At 56.8% G+C, this 19192-nt stretch overlaps 5 protein-coding genes across 5 annotated transcripts; 2 read left to right on the forward strand and 3 right to left on the reverse strand.

Moving 5' to 3' along the window:
- Window positions 1–516: 516 nt before the first annotated feature.
- On the forward strand, window positions 517–7048 carry CDEST_01480 (Putative AMP-dependent synthetase/ligase domain, DMAP1-binding domain, ANL domain-containing protein). Its single transcript, XM_062917639.1, has 4 exons — window positions 517–1010; window positions 1207–1229; window positions 1348–6024; window positions 6078–7048. The coding sequence occupies exons 1-4, from the start codon at window positions 948–950 to the stop codon at window positions 6856–6858; spliced, it is 5544 nt and encodes a 1847-aa protein (XP_062773690.1). The 5' UTR covers window positions 517–947; the 3' UTR covers window positions 6859–7048.
- A 1286-nt stretch (window positions 7049–8334) lies between these two features.
- CDEST_01481 (Putative endo-1,3(4)-beta-glucanase, glycosyl hydrolase family 81) lies at window positions 8335–11206 on the reverse strand. The gene has a single exon (XM_062917640.1). The coding sequence runs from the start codon at window positions 11089–11091 to the stop codon at window positions 8737–8739; it is 2355 nt and encodes a 784-aa protein (XP_062773691.1). The 5' UTR covers window positions 11092–11206; the 3' UTR covers window positions 8335–8736.
- A 1413-nt stretch (window positions 11207–12619) lies between these two features.
- Window positions 12620–14183, reverse strand: CDEST_01482 (Putative chloramphenicol acetyltransferase-like domain superfamily). Its single transcript, XM_062917641.1, has one exon. The coding sequence runs from the start codon at window positions 14065–14067 to the stop codon at window positions 12664–12666; it is 1404 nt and encodes a 467-aa protein (XP_062773692.1). The 5' UTR covers window positions 14068–14183; the 3' UTR covers window positions 12620–12663.
- Window positions 14184–15721: 1538 nt separating this feature from the next.
- On the forward strand, window positions 15722–17142 carry CDEST_01483 (uncharacterized protein; the record flags this gene model as incomplete). Its single annotated transcript, XM_062917642.1, has 4 exons — window positions 15722–15925; window positions 16002–16106; window positions 16173–16558; window positions 16626–17142. The coding sequence occupies 4 exons, from the start codon at window positions 15722–15724 to the stop codon at window positions 17140–17142; spliced, it is 1212 nt and encodes a 403-aa protein (XP_062773693.1).
- Window positions 17143–17919: 777 nt separating this feature from the next.
- CDEST_01484 (uncharacterized protein) lies at window positions 17920–18978 on the reverse strand (the record flags this gene model as incomplete). Its single annotated transcript, XM_062917643.1, has 1 exon — window positions 17920–18978. The coding sequence occupies one exon, from the start codon at window positions 18976–18978 to the stop codon at window positions 17920–17922; it is 1059 nt and encodes a 352-aa protein (XP_062773694.1).
- Window positions 18979–19192: the final 214 nt, after the last annotated feature.

Below are 19192 nucleotides of genomic sequence, written 5' to 3' on the forward strand. Positions count from 1 at the left end.
GAGAGCGAGAGAGAAAGATAGCAAGAGATACAGTTATTGACTGGCCTGGCCCATCCCTCCGCGCCCCTCCGTCGCAAGTACCGAACACCACCCACCTGGTAGAAAGTACTCCGCAAATACCTCTACACCTGATCAAGACCAGCAGCGGCAGCAGCAGCAGCAGCAGCATCTAATCTGCCAGTATCTGCCAGCATCCTTCCTACTGATTCCTCCGTTGATGCATGTCACATCCATACGCTCCTGTGATTGCAACAGGGAGCAAAAATAAAACACCAAAAAAAACACCCCCGGCCGGTAGTCATCCCCCCAGTATTCTGCTTCAGCAGACAGAGGCCATCCCGACTCCCGAGTCCTGCCTATCTATCTCCCTATGCTATGCTTCTAGGTACCTAACTAAGTAGGTAGGCAACTCAACCAGTGAGTGACCGCCCGCCCTGAGTCGTTGGCCGCCGCTTTCCCTTCCATCTCTGTCTTGTCTCTCCTTCGACCTCTCACCAGCCAGCCAGCCAGCCAACCAACCAACCAATCTATCCTCTCGTGAGACTTGGCCAACCTTACCCTGACCTGGTTCGGATCCTTAGCCCAACCAGGTAAAGCGACCGCCCCCTTCCGCTTCTTTTCCTGGCAACGACCTACGTCACGAGACCCGGGACGGTGCACCTCCTCTCCACCATTACCGACAAATCACCACTACTACTACCACCACCACCGCTCGTCTCAATCCAGACCGACGGCACCCGAACTGGACATCAACATCTTGCCGCCGTCGTCCCTCCTTTTAATAACTCTGGGCGACTCCCACCCCCCTCCTCTCCCTCTCCGCAATCCCCCCCTAAACCCCGGGGGTCTCGGGCCATTCCAGACCCTTTCTCAACTCTTCTCAGCTTGTTGTTTCTGCACACCCTGCGCCAACGTCGCGCACTTTTGACGACCAACAGCCATACACCATGGCAGCACAATTAACCCCTGATTTGCAGGACAAGCTGGAAGAGCTGGAGAAAGAGCTGCAGGTGAGTTTTACGACCCCTTCGCCCTTGCCGTCGTCTAAAGTCCTCCCGTCCCAAGAAACGTTTGCGCCTGCGTGCGCAAGTGTGTGTGTGTGTGTGTTTGTGTGTGTGCGCGCGCATCGTCCCTGAGCGTCTGCAGCCTCTTCCTGTCGTCCTCTTCCATCGTCGCATTGACTGACACATCTTCTCGTGCTTCTAGGAAGGCGACATCACAGAGAAAGGGTTGGTGGCCGACCCCTCTTCCCCGAATGATATCCCCTCCATCGAGGCGCTTCTGTTTGCCCACGACGGCGCGACGACATAACCGCTAACCAGCACCCCCTCTCTCTTCCCCCCGCAGATACCAGAAGCGACGAACCCAGCTCCTCTCCCAGTTCATGGCCCCTGGCTCGTTCGCCCCTCCAGCCGTCAACGAGTCCAGACGCGGCCTGGGCATACACTCTCCCGACAGCTCCGGTCACCCTTCGAGCGATGGCCACCGCGCAGCCGCTCTCGCCGCCTTGGGCGGTAGAGACTCCGATCCCAACAGCCCGACCTCGCCCACATCACATCGCCCACACTCGCCCTTCGGCGGCCGAGGCTCCGCCCACGGGTCTGGTCACGGCTCCGGTCACGGCTCGACCGGCTACACATCACCTCCAGGATACCAGTCCCCCGGCGCCAGCTTTGTCTCTCCCGAGATGAACCCCGCCGGTCTTCTCCGGCCTGGTGGCCCTCTTGCCGAGCACCGGCCGAACATGAAGCACCACGACTCGCTCTTCCTGGGCTCTGCCAACGAGCCCACGACACGATCAGGCACCATGGTCTCCACCGACTACGCCTTCAACCCCGACCAGCAGGGGCACTACGTCGACCATGCGCAGAACCCCTACGACAGTCGGACGGGCACGATGCTCGATTCGACAGGATACTTTTCGGGATTCACTGGTGGACAGGCGTTTGAGCCGGGACAGAACTACGACCAACAAGGCTACGACCAGGGACTCCAGGAAGATTACGGCGGTGGACACAGATACTCGTCAGGAGAGGCCTTCTCGCCCACGGCTGCCATGGCGCCGCCCATGCTCACCGCGAACGATCTGCCCCCGCCCGAAGTGCTCGAATACCAGATGCCGCTGGAACCCCGCGACCTCCCGTTTGCGATATCCGATCCGCACGACAGCAACACCCCGATGTCCAAGTTTGACAATATGGCCGCCGTCCTGAGGCATAGGGGAAAGACCATGTCCAAGCTACCCGCCTACTGGGTACTTGACAACAAGGGCAAGGAAATCGCCTCCATCACCTGGGACAAGTTGGCGTCGAGAGCCGAAAAGGTGGCTCAGGTTATTAGGGACAAGAGCTCGTTGTATCGCGGTGATCGCGTTGCCCTCATCTACCGCGACACGGAAGTCATCGACTTTGCCATTGCGCTTCTCGGGTGCTTCATAGCCGGCGTCGTCGCCGTGCCCATCAACGACCTCCAGGACTATCAGAAACTGAACTTGATCCTCACGTCGACGCAGGCGCATCTGGCCCTCACGACCGACAACAACCTCAAGGCCTTCCAGCGCGACATAACAACTCAGAAACTGAACTGGCCCAAAGGTGTCGAGTGGTGGAAGACAAACGAGTTTGGCAGCTTCCACCCCAAGCGGAAGGACGATGTCCCGCCGTTGACCGTCCCCGACCTGGCCTACATTGAGTTCTCCAGGGCCCCGACTGGCGACCTGCGCGGTGTTGTCCTGAGCCACAGGACCGTCATGCACCAGATGGCCTGCCTGAGTGCTGTTGTTTCGACGGTACCAGGGAACGGCCCTGGCGACACCTTCAGCCGCACCCTGCGGGACAAGAATGGCCGGCTGATTGGTGCCGGAGCAACGAGCGAGACGCTTCTCTCATACTTGGACCCGCGCCAGGGCATCGGCATGATCTTGGGCGTTCTTCTTACCGTCTATGGCGGCCACACGACCGTCTGGGTCGAAAACAAGGCCGTCGAGGTGCCTGGACTCTACGCCCACCTCATCACCAAGTACAAAGCTACGCTCATGATTGCAGACTACCCCGGCCTGAAACGGGCAGCCTATAACTACCAGTCGGACCCTATGACGACGCGAAATTTCAAGAAGGGCATGGAGCCCAATTTCCAGACAGTCAAGTTATGCTTAATTGATACCCTGACGGTAGACGGCGAATTTCACGAGGTCCTGGCGGACAGATGGCTGAGGCCGCTTCGAAACCCGCGCGCTCGCGAGGTGGTCGCGCCCATGCTGTGCCTGCCCGAACACGGTGGGATGGTCATCAGCATCCGCGACTGGCTAGGAGGCGAAGAGCGAATGGGATGCCCCTTGAAGCTCGACATGGGTTCCGATATCGAGTCCGACGTGGAAGAGAAGGAAGAGGTGAAACTGGCGCCCTCCAACGGCTTCGGCAGTCTTTTGGGAGGCGGTGGCACGACGACCACTGAACAGCGCGCTAAGAACGAACTCAGCGAGGCGCTCCTCGACAGAGAAGCCCTGAAGACGAACGAAGTCGTCGTCATCGCCATTGGAGACGAGGCGCGGAAACGCGCAGCCAGCGAACACGGCACCGTCCGCGTCGGCGCTTTTGGATATCCGATCCCGGATGCCACGCTCGCGGTGGTCGACCCGGAAACCGGCCTGTTGGCGTCGCCGCACTCGGTGGGAGAGATCTGGGTGGACTCGCCTTCGCTCTCGGGAGGCTTCTGGGCTTTACCGAAACACACGGAGCAGATCTTCCACGCTCGTCCCTACAAGTTCGATCCTGGCGAGCCGACGCCGACGGTCGTCGAGCCCGAATTCCTACGGACCGGATTGCTCGGCACCGTCATCGAGGGGAAGATCTTCGTGCTGGGCCTGTACGAGGACCGCATCCGTCAGAAGGTCGAATGGGTCGAACACGGCACCGAGGTCGCGGAGCACCGCTACTTCTTCGTCCAGCATCTCGTCGTCAGCATTGTCAAGAATGTGCCCAAGATATACGACTGCTCTGCCTTTGACGTCTTCGTCAACGAGGAGCACCTCCCTATCGTGGTTCTGGAGTCACCGGCCGCGTCCACGGCGCCTCTGACGTCCGGTGGGCCGCCGAGACAGCTCGACACGGCTCTCCTCGATTCGCTCGCCGAGAGATGCATGGACGTCTTGATGCAGGAGCACCACTTGAGACTCTACTGCGTCATGATCACGGCGCCGAATTCTCTTCCAAGAGTAGTGAAGAACGGACGTAGGGACATTGGGAACATGCTTTGCCGAAGAGAGTTCGACCTGGGTAACCTGCCCTGCGTCCACGTCAAGTTCGGCGTCGAGCACGCGGTCCTGAACCTGCCCATCGGCGTCGATCCCATCGGAGGCATCTGGTCGCCCATCTCGTCCGATTCCCGTGCCGATATTCTCATGTCGTCTGACAAGCAATACTCGGGCATCGACCGAAGGGAAGTCGTCATTGACGATCGCACCTCGACACCGCTCAACAACTTCTCATGCATCACCGACCTCATCCAATGGCGTGTGGCCCGTCAACCCGAGGAGCTGGCTTACTGCACCATCGACGGCCGCGGCCGAGAAGGCAAGGGCGTCACCTGGAAAAAGTTTGACACAAAGGTCGCCGCCGTGGCGTTGTATCTGAAGAACAAGGTCAAGGTGCGCCCCGGCGACCACTTGATCCTGATGTACACGCACTCGGAAGAGTTCGTCTACGCCGTCCATGCCTGCATCAACCTGGGCGCCATCGTCATCCCGCTGGCCCCTCTGGACCAGAACCGACTTAACGAAGACGTGCCGGCCTTCTTGCACGTCGTTGCCGACTTCCGCGTCAAGGCTATCCTAGTCAACCACGAGGTTGACCACTTGGTCAAGTTGAAGCTGGTATCGAACCACGTCAAGCAGGCGGCGTCCATTCTCAAAATCGCCGTCCCCAACTACTACAACACCACGAAACCACCCAAGCAGAGCAACGGGTTGCGAGACAACGGCATCATGATGCAACCCGCCTGGATCCAGTCAGGCTACCCTGTGATTATCTGGACGTACTGGACCCCCGACCAGCGCCGGATCGCCGTCCAGCTGGGACACGATACCATCCTGGGCGTGTGCAAGGTGCAGAAGGAAACGTGCCAGATGACGAGCTCCCGTCCCGTCCTCGGATGCGTGCGTAGTAGTACGGGTCTGGGATTCATCCACTCATGCCTGATGGGCATCTACATCGGCACGCCGACCTACCTGCTGTCGCCAGTCGAGTTTGCGCAGAATCCCATGTCCCTGTTTGTGACTCTTTCTAGGTACAAGATCAAAGACACCTACGCGACGCCGCAGATGCTGGACCACGCCATGGCCACGATGCAGGGCAAGGGCTTCACGCTCCACGAGCTCAAGAACATGATGATCTCGGCCGAGAGCCGCCCGCGAGTCGACGTCTTCCAGAAGGTGCGGCTACACTTCGCCGCCACTGGCCTTGACAGAACCGCCATCAACACCGTCTACTCGCACGTCCTCAACCCCATGGTCGCTTCGCGGTCCTACATGTGCATCGAGCCCATTGAGCTCTGGCTCGACACCAAGGCACTGCGACGAGGCCTCATTTACCCCGTCGATCCCGAACAAGATCCGAAGGCGCTCCTGCTCCAGGACTCGGGCATGGTGCCCGTGTCGACGCAGATCGCCATTGTCAATCCCGAGAGCCGGCTGCTCTGCCACGACGGCGAGTATGGCGAGATCTGGGTCGACTCAGAAGCATGCGTCAAGGGCTTCTACGGCTCCAAAGATGTCTTTGACGCGGAACGATTCGACGGCCGTACAGTCGACGGCGACCCCAGCATCCAGTATGTCCGCACGGGAGACTTGGGTTTCTTGCATAACGTGAGCAGGCCCATCGGCCCTGGCGGCGCGCAGGTTGACATGCAGGTCCTGTTCGTTCTTGGTAACATTGGAGAAACGTTTGAAATCAATGGTCTCAGCCATTTCCCCATGGATATCGAGGCCTCTGTGGAACGATGCCACCGAAACATCGTCACTGGCGGATGGTAAGTCGACGACGCCATTTTCCGTCCGAGCCCATGATGCTAACACTCAGTAGCGCCGTCTTCCAAGCCGGCGGCCTCGTTGTCGTCCTCGCCGAGATCACTCGCAAGGCCTACCTCGGCTCCGTCGTTCCGGTCATTGTCAACGCCATCCTCAATGAGCACCAGATCATTGTCGACATCGTGGCATTCGTTAATAAGGGCGACTTCCCTCGGTCTCGCCTTGGCGAGAAACAGCGCGGAAAGATTCTGGCCGGATGGGTCACGCGCAAGATGCGCACTCTTGCCCAGTTCGCCATCAGAGATATGGACCCCGCCAGCCTTGTCGGCGGCGATCCTGGTACGGCGGATGGATCCGACCCTCACCGTGCTTCCATCGGCAGCCAGAGAAGTGCGGGCGGCCCAGCCCCTGGCTCTTCGAGTCTGCGAAATGTCGAGCACGCGCCCCAGATCCTGGAACAAGAGGAGTTCCAGAACCAGGTCGGACACATGGCCTCTCTTCCTCAACACGGCCATGACGGCATTGCTGAGATGCCCGGTGACGAGGGACCTTTATACGCACAGCAAGGGCAAGTCAACGCGCCTTCGGGTAACGATTACGTCCTGCCAGACTTTGATCACTTCGGTCATGATGACCGCCCGCCGCCCGTGGGTGCGAAGCCCGGCCCGGGACAGCCCACGCCGCAGATCAAGCTCCCGGGCGTCGAAGGCCGAGAAAACACAGACATGTGGAACAGCCATAAGGGAGGTGGACAAGACGACGAGGACTGGACGGCTCAGGCTTTGATGCACATGAACCTCGCCAACGACTTGGATAGAAAACATGGCCAGTCCTAAAAGCGCAAAGGGCTTGGACGCCTGGTCGACGTTGGCGTTCTTCTTTGTAAAAGTCACTTCCCCACTTTGGGAGGCAAGATGCGGCGTCTTGATACGGATACCTTGGTTGCGGCATATGATGTAGTGTTGGATAGAGGATTCCCCTTGCATACCTCGAGAGATCATTGATAATTCAGTATTGTTTTTCCGATATTGCTTTGGATGGTGATTTATGATGATGCTAACCTGCTAGGCGATTTCTCGAAATACATAGCACTTGGGGAAGACACCTAGGGATTCGTCACTTGAACCAGGTTGTCATGTCATGTGGGTGTATTTTTGTTTGGTCGTAGCTCTTTTCTTTCTGCCGGTGGGCGAGTGTGTATGGTCACAGTGCCTGGACAATGGAGGGTGGTTCTGCTGGCGTCCCAAGAATTCGCAGAACGATCCACATCGCGACTTGTTTTATGACCAGAATGAGGAGATGGGAAAGGTGTGAGGAAGTGCAAGGGGAGATGAAGGACGGCCAAGATCCCAGCCGACACGCTTAAACTGTTGTTCGCAGATGGGACGTTGGGGGGCTCTTCTTCTCTTGGTTCGACGCAGGCATCACAACAGCTTGGCTATGCGAGGCACTTGCTTAGGTTCAGGGTCGAGATCGGGGTTGCAGATGTGCGTGTTGGACGTCTGACCGGTGTACGTGCTCCACTTCGGCCGAGGACCTCTGGGTCAGCTCCGGGCTCGCTGCCGGGGGAAATCGGAATCCGTTCTCCATTTGTCGAAAACACCCGGGAGTAAAATTATCAGCCAAGCATCAACAATCGGTCTTCAAGTCCCGAAGAAGACGGGCCTCTTTGTCTGGAGGGGGAGGGGCTTTCCAAGAATGCTCATCAACGAGAAATAGGTGTAGCAGACACCATGTTTACTTGCCCATGACGCTAGACTTGTCCAAACTAAGCAAACAGCGACAAACAAAGCCAAGGCAACTTCAGGAAGATGGGGCCAGTACCAGAAAGACTGAAAGAACAGAGCCGCAGCCAGTCAGCCAGCGCAGACGGATGATTAGAACTGGCGCGGCCTTGAGTCTTCCTCATGAAGTGAGCATCAAGACACCATAAAGGGAAGTTAAAAAGAGAAGAAAGACGCTGCCTCTATATCAGACAACCTTGGGAAGACAGCTGCCGCGTCGCAGTCTCCGGCCTACCACTCACCGGCAGACGTCCCCGTCTGCGACGCCGGAGATTCGGTCTCCTGTGGGGTCTGCACAGGAGGCGGCGGGATACTCCGCTAACACGAAGCCCGGCGAGATTTTATTGAGGAAGCCGAAAAGGGATGGTGTGTGTTTGGCTTCGAGGTGCCTTTGTTTTATCACTGGGTGGATGGATGGGTACGCCTGAAAAGGAAGGCCCTCTTTATGTGGAACATTGTAGCATCCTGAGTCCGATCAAACGAATTGAGATGATCGCTACGAAAAGAGCGACTTTGACGACTGTTTTTGAATCATGATTATAAAGAATACTTTGCTACAACGGTATGGTCACCACTGACGAGAAGGCATTTTATGAGTCAACGGTCGAGGGGGGTGAGTTTTCGACTCAGCTACTCTCGTGCATTCATCTTTCTCACCGCTCCCAGCTGGTGCCCAGAGCGCAATAGCAATCCTGAGTGTGCAAAGGGTGACATCAATGCTGTGTAAAATATAATATGGCCAAGGGCCGAAGCAGCTTCGAACACTGGATCATGTCATGACACAAATCGTCATACCTCGGTTAGGTGGGCCGATATGGCGTTGAATTTGAATTTGAAAAGGATAAGGATGTGGGAAAAGAAGAAGAAGGAGAAGAATAGAAAAGAAATACCACGACCCTTGCCCTTTCTCTCCCTCTAGGCGAACCGTTCTCAGACTCGCCTATATATGGTCGAATTCATAGTCGAATTGGAGTTCAGACTCCCCCCCAAGGCCGCCGTGTAGGCGAGGTTCCAGGCCAGGCTCACGCCGTCGAGGTACGGACTGCTCGGCGTCAGACCCTTCATGAACTCGTAGCTCTCGACCGCGCCCGGCCGGTCCGCGATGGCGAGGTTGACGTAGACGTGCCCGGCGTACCCCGCGGCCGTGAGGTGGCCGCTCTTGTTGCCGGCAAAGTACTGGTCCCACTCCTGGCGGACGAAGGCCGGGGTGCGGACGTAGGCGCTGGTGGGGACGATGGGCAGCATGTGGATGCCCTGGATGTAGGCGGTGACGTCGCCGAAGTAGGTGGTGTGGTTGACCTTGCGGTCCCAGAGGATGCCCGCGACGCGGTTGTCGACGAACCGGGGCGGCTGGACGTCGTTGTCGGTGGCGAGGAGGTAGTAGGACTGCAGGCTGCGGGCGGTGATGGCGAGCTGGAGGTTGGATCGGGCCTCGGTGCGGGCGTCGCCCGTGACGCGCGCCCACATCTTGATGGCGTAGGTCGAGAAGGCGTCCTCGGAGGAGGACTCCTGGTCCTTGCCGTCGGGCGCCTCGAGCACGCCGCGGGCCCAGCTGTGGCCGTGGAACCAGTCGAAGGCGCGGGAGAAGGGGAAGAAGGGGTCCTCGGTGGACGGGTTGGCCCAGTCGCGGACCAGGTTGTCGACCCAGAGCTTGTTGAGGCCGTCGTTCTTGGTCAGCCAGGCAGGGTCGAAGTGGGCGATGACGGCGGCCGTGTAGACGTAGTAGCTGTAGTGGAAGTGGTGGTCGTTGTAGTACGTGTTGCCAAAGTCGTTGCTCGAGTCGTTGTTGCCGTACGAGCCAGACGAGACGATGCCCTTCCACACCTCGTCGTAGAGGAGGGGGTTCTGCTCCTGGTTGTTGACGTAGCGGTCGAAGGCCGACTTGAGCTTACGCAGCGCCTCGTCCGTGAACGAGGTGTCTCCTGCTATCTCGTGGACGGCGTAGAGAGCCCTCGCGTACACGGAGAAGGCGATTCCGCTGAAGTATTTCGAGGTCAGGTTGGTGAGCGCGACAACGTCGCGAGCCAGCTCGATCCTGGCCGCTTCAACAACGGCCGCCTTGGCTTCGTCTGAGATCGTGCCGCCCGGTGCGCCCTTGGAGCCCACGGAGCCCAGGCTAGGCGACCAAGGATCGAAGCTGATATCCGTCGGGAGGTTGTCCTCGACCATGGTGAAAGCATCGGCGAGCGTGGCGGTTGCGATGCCTTTGGTGGTGGCGGCCAGGGTGACGCTCGTGAGGCCCTGGGCAGTCGTCCTGTCAAAAGATTTGACGTGGTGAGGCAGGGCAAACATGAGCAGCGGGTTCTGCGTGACGCCCTTCTTCGTCCATGCCAGCGTGTAGGTCCCCGTCTTGCCCGAGACAGATCCGGAGATGGTGGCACCCGCAGGATAGGCCCCGGCCGCCTTATTGAAGACCTCGACACCGGACGGTCCACTGGGGTTCTTGGCAACTTGAACTGTTCCGGTGAACCCACGAGGCCCCAGAAGCGTGCCTTTGTCTGTCATTCTAAGAGTCGGTCTCTGGGAGTACTCGCTTGGGTTGAGGTAAATCAACCAGGTCGACCCGTCACTCAGCCGCGCACTCCAGCCGTACACGGCGGCGCCGAGTCCGTAGGATCCCAGCCGAAGGTCGGTGATGTTGGAGAAGTGCTTCTGAGACTGGATGAGGACGGTGGCGTCGCTGTACACGCCCGTCACGAAAGCCATACCCTGGACGAGGGGGAACGTGACGACCGGCTTCGCGCCCTTCCAAGGAGCGAGGTTGACGTTGACGGCGAACGCCGTCAACGTGTCCGTCGTCAGGACGGTGCCGTTCTGGAGCTCCCGCGCAGAGAGGGCGATCGACTGCTGGAACAAGGGATCCTCGAAAGACTGCGCGGGGTCCCCGGCACCGTAGACGAACTCGCCACGGTCCGTGTGGGAGACGGAGAGGCCGTGGCCGTGCTTGACGGTGTCGTTGGACCACCAGACCGAGTAGGGGTAGGTCCAGGTGGCGTTGTCCTGCTTTCCGGCGAAGAAGTTGGCGTAGAACTTGTTCGTCTGGATCGGAGCGTCGTCCGCCTTGATGCCGACCGGCCTCTGCGGGTGGTCGTCGCGGGTGGGGACCAAGATGGGCCGGTCGTGAGAGATTCGCACAAAGAGGTCTTCCGAGCTCCGCTTGGCGAAGTCTGCGTGCGTCCAAGGGCCGTGAGGGAGAGCATGCGCGCGGCCGTGGAGGCCACGGAGTCGGTGGCCGCTAGCCAGCTCAGCCAAAAGGAGAGCGGCTGTAAGAACGAAGGAAAACATGGATAACGACAGTACTTGTTTCAAAAAATAAAATAAAAAGTGAGGGGAAAATGAGCGACTGGGTGAGTGATGACACGGGAAGAGTGTCCAAGGAACAGAACGTATGTTGGAGCAACTTGATGAAGACTCCCGGAGGTCCCGACTTATAAGAGAAACCGGGAGGACGCCGTGAAGAAGAGAGCTCCTGTCAGCAACAGACGGGGAATGACAGGTTGTGTCCGTCCCGTCGGCATCGTTGAGGGTCTTTACGGCGCTGATCGCCGCTAGGGGTTTTTGAGTTTGTCGTCCTCGTCTACATTACGCGGGCCTAATATCAGATCCTGGCGGAGTCAAATCTAAGTTCATTTACGCGTCTTGGGTGGGCGAGTCCGGCGCACGCGGTGACCCGGCATCCTCGTTTCGGATTTAATACATAGAGTCCAGAGCACCACATCCGATCAGCAAGCTTTCCGGGCAGTATTACTGATCACTAGATGGACTTCAACAGTCCATCACGCCTCGGCTTGCCAGTTAGGGACGGTGCTCGACGCGTTGCTCTTCAACGAGTACCTTTACGTGTTGATGCTGGTCTTTGAACATTGGTCTATAGAGAACCATGATCGTGGTTGAGTCTTGGAATAGGTTCCAAACAGTCAGCATCACTCCAGTGCGTTGACAGTCTCATCATTCTTTGCACAACATGCCCTGTGGGGTGGTTGGGGGTTCCGCAACCTCCGGAGCATTGTATCTCTACGCTACCTTCAAGTGGGAACAGTACTTCCGTGGAGTAGGCCCATCATCACACGGGTCGTGTCTACGGACCAACGCAACACCAAGAAGCAGCGTTATCAATCAGTCTATTGTCCCATGGCGTCGTCAAACGAAGGCCGAAAGATTGCGTGCTCCACCCCCGCCGGGCGGCAAAGGCTCTGGACGGACTGATGTTGAGCGGCCAAACCTTAAAAAGCGCTTTGTTTGACTCGACCATCGGTGGGTTTCGTATCCAAGCGAATAGAAGTGGAAGAAAGAGTAAGGCTAAAAACCTTCAGCCAGTTTGGGTTGGTCGGCCTGACGGAACAAATCTTATTGCTTAGACTATGGCGCGTGAAACCAACAGTTGTACCGTAGGGGCAACTCTGTGTCAGTCTGATGGTGTCCAAGAAACGCATTCCGAAGCTATTTCCAGAACGTCCGATGTCCCAGAAAGTTCATGCACACACATGGGCATCTTCACTCTGCTCCAGGTGCTTCGCTTGCCGCCGGTTCCTTGCCATTGATTTCTTGTCAACAGAAAATACCCAAAGAGTAAACAGGATTCAGCATCAGACGAAATCATTATTAACCAAAGTGCTCCGTAACGCACCTCTCCGCTCTGTTATCGGACATCCCGGGCTTACCCCCATGACGTTGCAGGGATCAGTACAGTTGCGAGGTTGCGTCCGAACTCTATTCTGTATTCGCGTTCACTACTGCAGGCGAATTCTGCCTCTGACAACCTCACTTGTTCAGTAATCATCAAGATTGAAGAGCAGTTCTGGTGATATCCTTTTTAATTTGGCGAGTAAGGTAATCCGCTCGCAAGCTTCACTGACGTTATCTAGCCTCTGCAAACTTCATCCATAACGGTTCATGCAGCAACCTGTCTAGACAGTTCTTCTCAACACCGACCATGATCTCCATTCCTCCGTTTGGCAGTATCGGCATGACGACCTGCAGCCCGTTGATGACTCCCACATGCGGGGCCCGGACGGCCTGGATCTTGTCGCCGAGCACGGGTCCCCATTGGACATCGTAGAGTGAGAAGTTGACCCAAGAAGTCTGGATGCAGTTGTTGCCCGGGACGTCGAGCAGCGCCGTGGGGAGCACCCGGTTCACGTCCTCCACCGTGTCGATGAGCGTCGCCACGTCGTCGACGAACTGGCTGTCGGCCCGGACCAGAGCCCGGCGGACCAGGATCGCCAGGTCGGCCAGGCTCGCGGGGCCGAGCATCTTGCGGATCGGCGCCGAGGCGGCGACGTAGCCGAGGAAGCAGCCCATAGTTTCCGGGTGGACCGGCGGATCCGTACGAAGACGGCCGTTGATGGCGATGTTGAAGACCGAGACCGGGTCGCCCTCGAGGGTCTCGAGCGGCGACTGGACGGCCATGACAGTGCGCCACAGCAGCGCCGACAGGGCGTCGTTGGTTGATATCCACTTCTGATCTGTCGGCTCTGTCGCGTTGATAGGGGATGCCTCGGCCTTGAGCCTGGCGAGAGACTCTGGCGAGAAGTAGAACATCTGCCCGCGGTGGTCCTCGGACAGCATGTTGGGAGGCATCCCCTGCGGAGTGAACGGGAGGATGGTGTACTCGGGGTGGTCTTGGGCCCGCCCGAGATTCTTGCCAGTGGGCTTCATGAGTCGTTGGCGGTCCCTCAGGAGGACGTCGTCGAGCTTGAACGGGTCCGTGATATCGAGTCCCTGAGCCCGGCGACATTCCTCCGCCCAGACCTTGGTCCAGGTAAGGAACGTCTGTCCGTCGCCGAACATGTGGAAGATGCACCACGACAGGATCATGCCTCCCTGGACAAAGTTGACCTGGGGAAGAGAAACGGGCAGCCTCTCCCCAGGAGAGGGCCAGACGGAACGGCGGCAGATGGTGTCGGCGTCGAAAGCAGACACGGGGAACGCCTTGGACTTGAGCTCCGAGTAGGTCATTGGGAACGCGCCGGGAGCGCGAAGGTCCTTGACCGCGATCCCTTCTACTTCCCCAAGGGGCAGCCTCTGAAGCTTCAGGACGCCCGCTTGTCTTGCGTCGGGGTCCGGAGCGGCCTCGCAGTCCAACACCACGATCCGACGTTGGGCAGCTTCATACCCGGCACGCAGGACGGCGGCTGCTTGGTCGAGGTCGTAGTCGTCCGGGAGCTGGAAAGGGAAGACATAGCGAAGGTAGCCCTTGGGACCTATACGCTCCAACGGCGTGAGATCGGGGATCTCGGTGAACGGTGACAGTGAACCCATACTGTAAGTAAGAGAGCAAAGGCGTGAGAAGAAGAAAAACGACTGATAGACCCTTCAAGAGCGGGACGGGAAGGCCAGAAAGGGTCAATTGTATCCCAGTGGACGGCCCCCTTACACTATTAGACATAAAGTCATGTTTGACCAGCAATCCAACAAAAAGTTACTACGCCGTGACCTTGCATCTCCGTCGCCTTATGATCGATTGTTTGTTACGCGTCCAACTGGGGATGATGAACTGGAGCTGCCTCCTTCGTATGATTCCAACCAACAAAGTTGACCGGGGACGGTCTCAAAGAGACTTGGCCATGACACATCATTTCAGACCCCAAGAAATGAAATGCTGTTGGATTGCCTTACCATTTGATCACCTGCCTCCTTCGGACCTTGTCCTTTGGATTTGCAGCGCTTTCATGGGGGGTGGAGTTCTCTGTCCAGACCATAGGATTCGGATCTTGGGGCACCTATGTGAGCTCTCGGCTCAATTTCCTATCCAGAGCGGCCGGCTGGGATTACCTATCATCCTGGCCAGTCTTCGCAGGAAAGGTCTCCGGGTTTTGACAGCGGATCCCTAGACGCGACCCTTGTCTGCGGAACCCTTCCCCCCTTGTTCCCCGCCCTGGTCGACAGCTCTGAAGGGTGCGTGAGACGGGATGCAGTCAGACGGCCCGTCGCAACTTACAACAGTGTGTGGTCAACAACCTTAGTTTGTGTCCGCTTGGTCTTGCACAGAATAGGCCCCGACTGCTATTCAGTTCCTCAAAGATGGGCGGCCGAGAGCTATGGGATTGCAACTGACATGGTGGAAGCTCATCAGTTACTCTCGATACCAGTCTGTAATTTGATAACCTGTCACTTTTCTCACGTTGTATATCTACAAGGGGGGCGGTTGGAAGCACTCAATGAGCAAGGTATAAGGAGAAATGCAGTCTGCAACACTGACCTGCTTCTCGGGGCTCTATCTCGATTAGTCCGCCCACTTTCCGTTGACGCATTGAAGAGCGGTTTAGTCTCGAAGGCAGTGGAAAGTATTTCCGTTCTGAATGCGAGTACCCGCGCCAACCATCATCTAAAGAGGACCGCAGCTATCAGAAGGTCCTTCTCGTCTATGCATATAATCCCTCAAGTCGAGCGTGGAGAGAGTCCCACATGCCGGGGTTGAAAGGTCAGCACGGAGGTCAACCAACAACCAACGGATACTCGACCCCAGGCTGCAACCAACGACTTTGTATCACCCCTGGGAAACTATGAGATGTGACCACTTATGACCGAGGCAGTCCCATCAATGTAAACTGAGACTATCGCCTGACGAGCATACGGCCCTGCTAATCATGAAGAAAGTAAAATGTCACTGGGACGCCATGGGGTGGAGACTAAAATGGGCTCCCAAGATGCCAATCCATCATCCGATTTGACTCCAACATATTGCTTTTTGCGCAAGCCGGGAGCTTTCCTTGCCCCAACTGTGCCTGTGCCTTGTGTCCCCCGTTAACCCGGATTCTTGTATTCTGTAATGCAAAACAAGTAAGTCTCTTTTGGCAATGTTCTGCAAGAATATGTATGCAGAGCTGCTTGCCCCGACCCCTCCGCCATTATCCGTGATGCCGCGTTTTTTTGCTTGTTACACACGGCCACACACGGCATCTTGATTCTGAGGATGGAACCCAATGCGGATATAGTCCATATGTTCGGTCCGCCGCCGGACGGCCTGGACGTTTCCGAGAGCAGCGTCGTCCAGAACAATGCTGCCGTCATTGTTCTGGCAGTCCTGGCATCTTTGGCGGTGGTGTTGCGGCTGATGGCCAGATACCTCCAAGGCCATAACCTCAAGGCGGACGATTGGGCCATCATTGCGTCTCTTGTACGTGTAAAGATATCGCACCTGTAGTTTTTCTCCGAGAGAAACCTGACTGATCGGTCTGACGCTGTCGTTGTAGCTTCTCGTCGGTGCCACCGTCGGTCTGAGCATCGCAGGCGGTGCCCAAGGCGCCGGGAACCATGTGTGGTCCTTTACGCCTCTAGGACTGACACGCGTTTTCAAGGTCTGTCTCTGCCCTTTCGTTCCTTGCCCATTTCTCTGCATTCGTTGACCGGCTTTGGGGAGATAGATCCTTTACGCCTACACCTTCGTGTACGGGAGCGCCTGCGCGGCCACCAAAATCTCCATCCTGCTCTTCTACCAGCGGATCTTTGTGTCCAACATCCCGTCCTTCAAGATCTCCCTGATCCTTGGGTACTTCCTGTCCATCACCTATCCGATCGTCATATGGACGACGATGGGGAACGCCTGCAGACCGCTGCCCTTCTACTGGAACCAGTTCGTCGGCGAGCAGGGGACCTGCCTCGACCTCAACACATTCTACCTCGCGCTCGGGATCATCAACATGATCAACGACATCATTGTTCTAGTGATTCCGATCCCTCAAATTTTGAAGTTGCAGATGTCTGGACGGAGGAAGCTGGCTGTGTGCAGCATCATGTTGCTCGGGAGCTTGTAACTACCCATCCCCTTTTCTACCAGGACTGGTGATAAGAACAGTCGTATGCTGACCTGCACGCAGTGTTTGTGTCGCTAGCGCCGTCCGCATCTGGTACCTGGAGAGGTTCTCCAAGGCCCAAGACGTCACTTGGATGATGGGCCCGGTCTTCATCTGGTCCGCCATTGAGCCGTCGGTGGCCATCGTGTCCGCCTGCCTCGCCCATCTCGCCCCTCTCCGAAAGCTCGTCCACAATAAGATCTCGTCGACGCAGCGCAGCGCGCAATTCGGGCCGTCGTCGAACAGCGCGCCGTGGAGGTCTGGCAAGGCGGCCGGCAACAGCAGCTCGCAGAAGGGGTCCGGCGCGCTGTTCACGTACGGCGGATCGAGGTTCAACTTTGGCGGCGGGGACGGCATGCTGAAGTTGAAGGGGTCCGACGACGAGATCGGTCTTACGAACCGTATCACAGGAGGGCGTGGTGGTGATGGCAAAACCACCGCTGCTGATTCGGGGTCGGAGGATAATGTGAATGGGCAGTCGATTGTGGTACAGTCGAGTTTTGTCCAGGAAAGTGTGAGAAACACGCGTCGAATTCATTGATGCTCTCGTCTAGAAAGTAATCTGCTTCCGCCGGTAGACATCGGAACGGTTTCTGGAGAACCACCAATATACCGGGTCATCATTGCGTATTTCGACCCAACGAAGATTCTCCTCGTCCGTAGCATGCGAGAACTCTAACTGTAAAACATACGAACTCTAACTGCTTACGACTAACCCTAGCCACAGACTGAACCCGTCTTCAACTCTAGGAGCTGCCAATAAATCCAGGCGAACATTCCCAAGTGATGCCTCGTGGCCGTCGGAATAGCGAAGGGGAAGGCCAGTGAAATAGACTCGAGTGCCGACTTTGCGCTCGCAGGGCACAATATACTTCATGCCGACCATGGATGCCGCTGAATAGAACCAAGGCATTGGCAGCCTTGAAATTTGGAGTGGACTTGCATGCTGTGGGAGGTTCGAAGGATGACCCAAAGCCCCCTGTTTGGGACTGGGACTATCAAACGCAAACTTGCATGTGCCGATGAGAGATTTGCCAAGGAAACCCCGGCTGGTTCCTTTTTGGCATGGACGGTCCAGCAAGGAGAATCGAGCCCTAGACCGCGTTTTTGAATACGGTCCGATGACGAGGTTGCGACCGCGGTTGGTTCTGAACTGAATGATATGGTTCAACCAACTGTAAGTCATGCTATATGTTGTGTTGCCCCCATCTACTCTATGCCCTCTACTGCGGAAGCAATGATGAAGAAACAAGGCAAATTGTGACCAATGAGAGAGAATAAGGAAGGGGAAAAAAATCATAATATTTAGTCCAATGCATCACTTCGGTTTGTATCCCCAATAACTCCTGTCGGCTTTGTATATCCATATCTCTGTCCCACCATAAGCTTGCTTGTCCCAGTCCCTTTCCCTGGTGACACGCGTTTTACCGCGCCTTCTGAAAAGGTACTTGGTACTTTGCATCAGGTGCGGCTCCATAATGATCTTGACCGGCCTGCTGGTTGACCTTGAGCTCTGGGATGTCCCCGCGGTGGTGCCGTCTTGGGCGACAGGCTCCATTTCCATCCAGTCTTCCATCTCGTCTTCGGAAGACAGATCTGCTTCATCGTATTGGTCTCCTTGTATGTCGTCCGTCATGGTATCGTTGTCCTCGTGTGAGACATCTGCCTCGAAGAACTGGTGCGGTTCCTCCTGCAAAACTGACCCAATTGGCTCTGGAACAAACTGGTATGACTGCCCCTGAGAGAACGGATCCATCTGCTCTTGGGTGAAGTCCTCTTGGAAGAAGTCCTCTTGAGCAGATAGCTCCTGAGGGAGGTCTGGAATTCCCCGCCTAACTTGAGCGTAGTACATTTCCAAGAGAGCTCCTTGATCGGCCTCGATGGCCATGTATTCCCTGCGCCCACGCCGGGTCCCGGATGGAGGGCCACCGTCAAGAGGAACGAGACCATCAAAATGTGCATCGGTCCACCAGAACCGGAAGTATAGGCCCGATTCAGTTCCAATAACCGTTTGAACGAATAGGCCAGCGAGGCTATACTGCCGGATGGATGCTTTGGCGTTCAACAACGCCTGCCTTTCGACCTCCCGCGGTGAACCCCCTCTACCTTTGATCTCCACCAACAGTTTTGGAACGAGTGTTCCAGGCGCGTGGAATGTTGGACCATATTGGAGGAGAAGCACATCAATTCTGAAGTGCTTGCGCTCGCCACCGTCCGGGGGCTGCTCGAAGTTGGAACACCAGTTGTCTTCGATTCTGAAAAATACCATGATGATGTTTTGCACCAGGGCGGCAGCACCCCCCTCGCGGTTGTTGTCTAGCCTCCATTTGTTGTAGAGGCCAACGAGTGGTGGAAATCGAGTGAAGACTCCAGCCATGATGGTGAGAAATTGCTCCGTGTGGCGAGAGAGAGAGAGAGTGTGTGTGTGTGTGTGTGTGCATGTGTGTGATAAAGGGGGGCAATGAGATGAATGACTGAATAGTCCAAGAACTTTCTGGCAGTGATACGTATAGGGCGTTCTTATCCATCACGGAGGGCGGTTATTGTCGTCCGTTATAAGTGCAGCGAGACCGGCCTGAACGAGATAGGCA

This window comes from Colletotrichum destructivum, chromosome 1 (genome assembly GCF_034447905.1).
Source record: "Colletotrichum destructivum chromosome 1, complete sequence".
Taxonomy (NCBI): domain Eukaryota; kingdom Fungi; phylum Ascomycota; class Sordariomycetes; order Glomerellales; family Glomerellaceae; genus Colletotrichum; species Colletotrichum destructivum.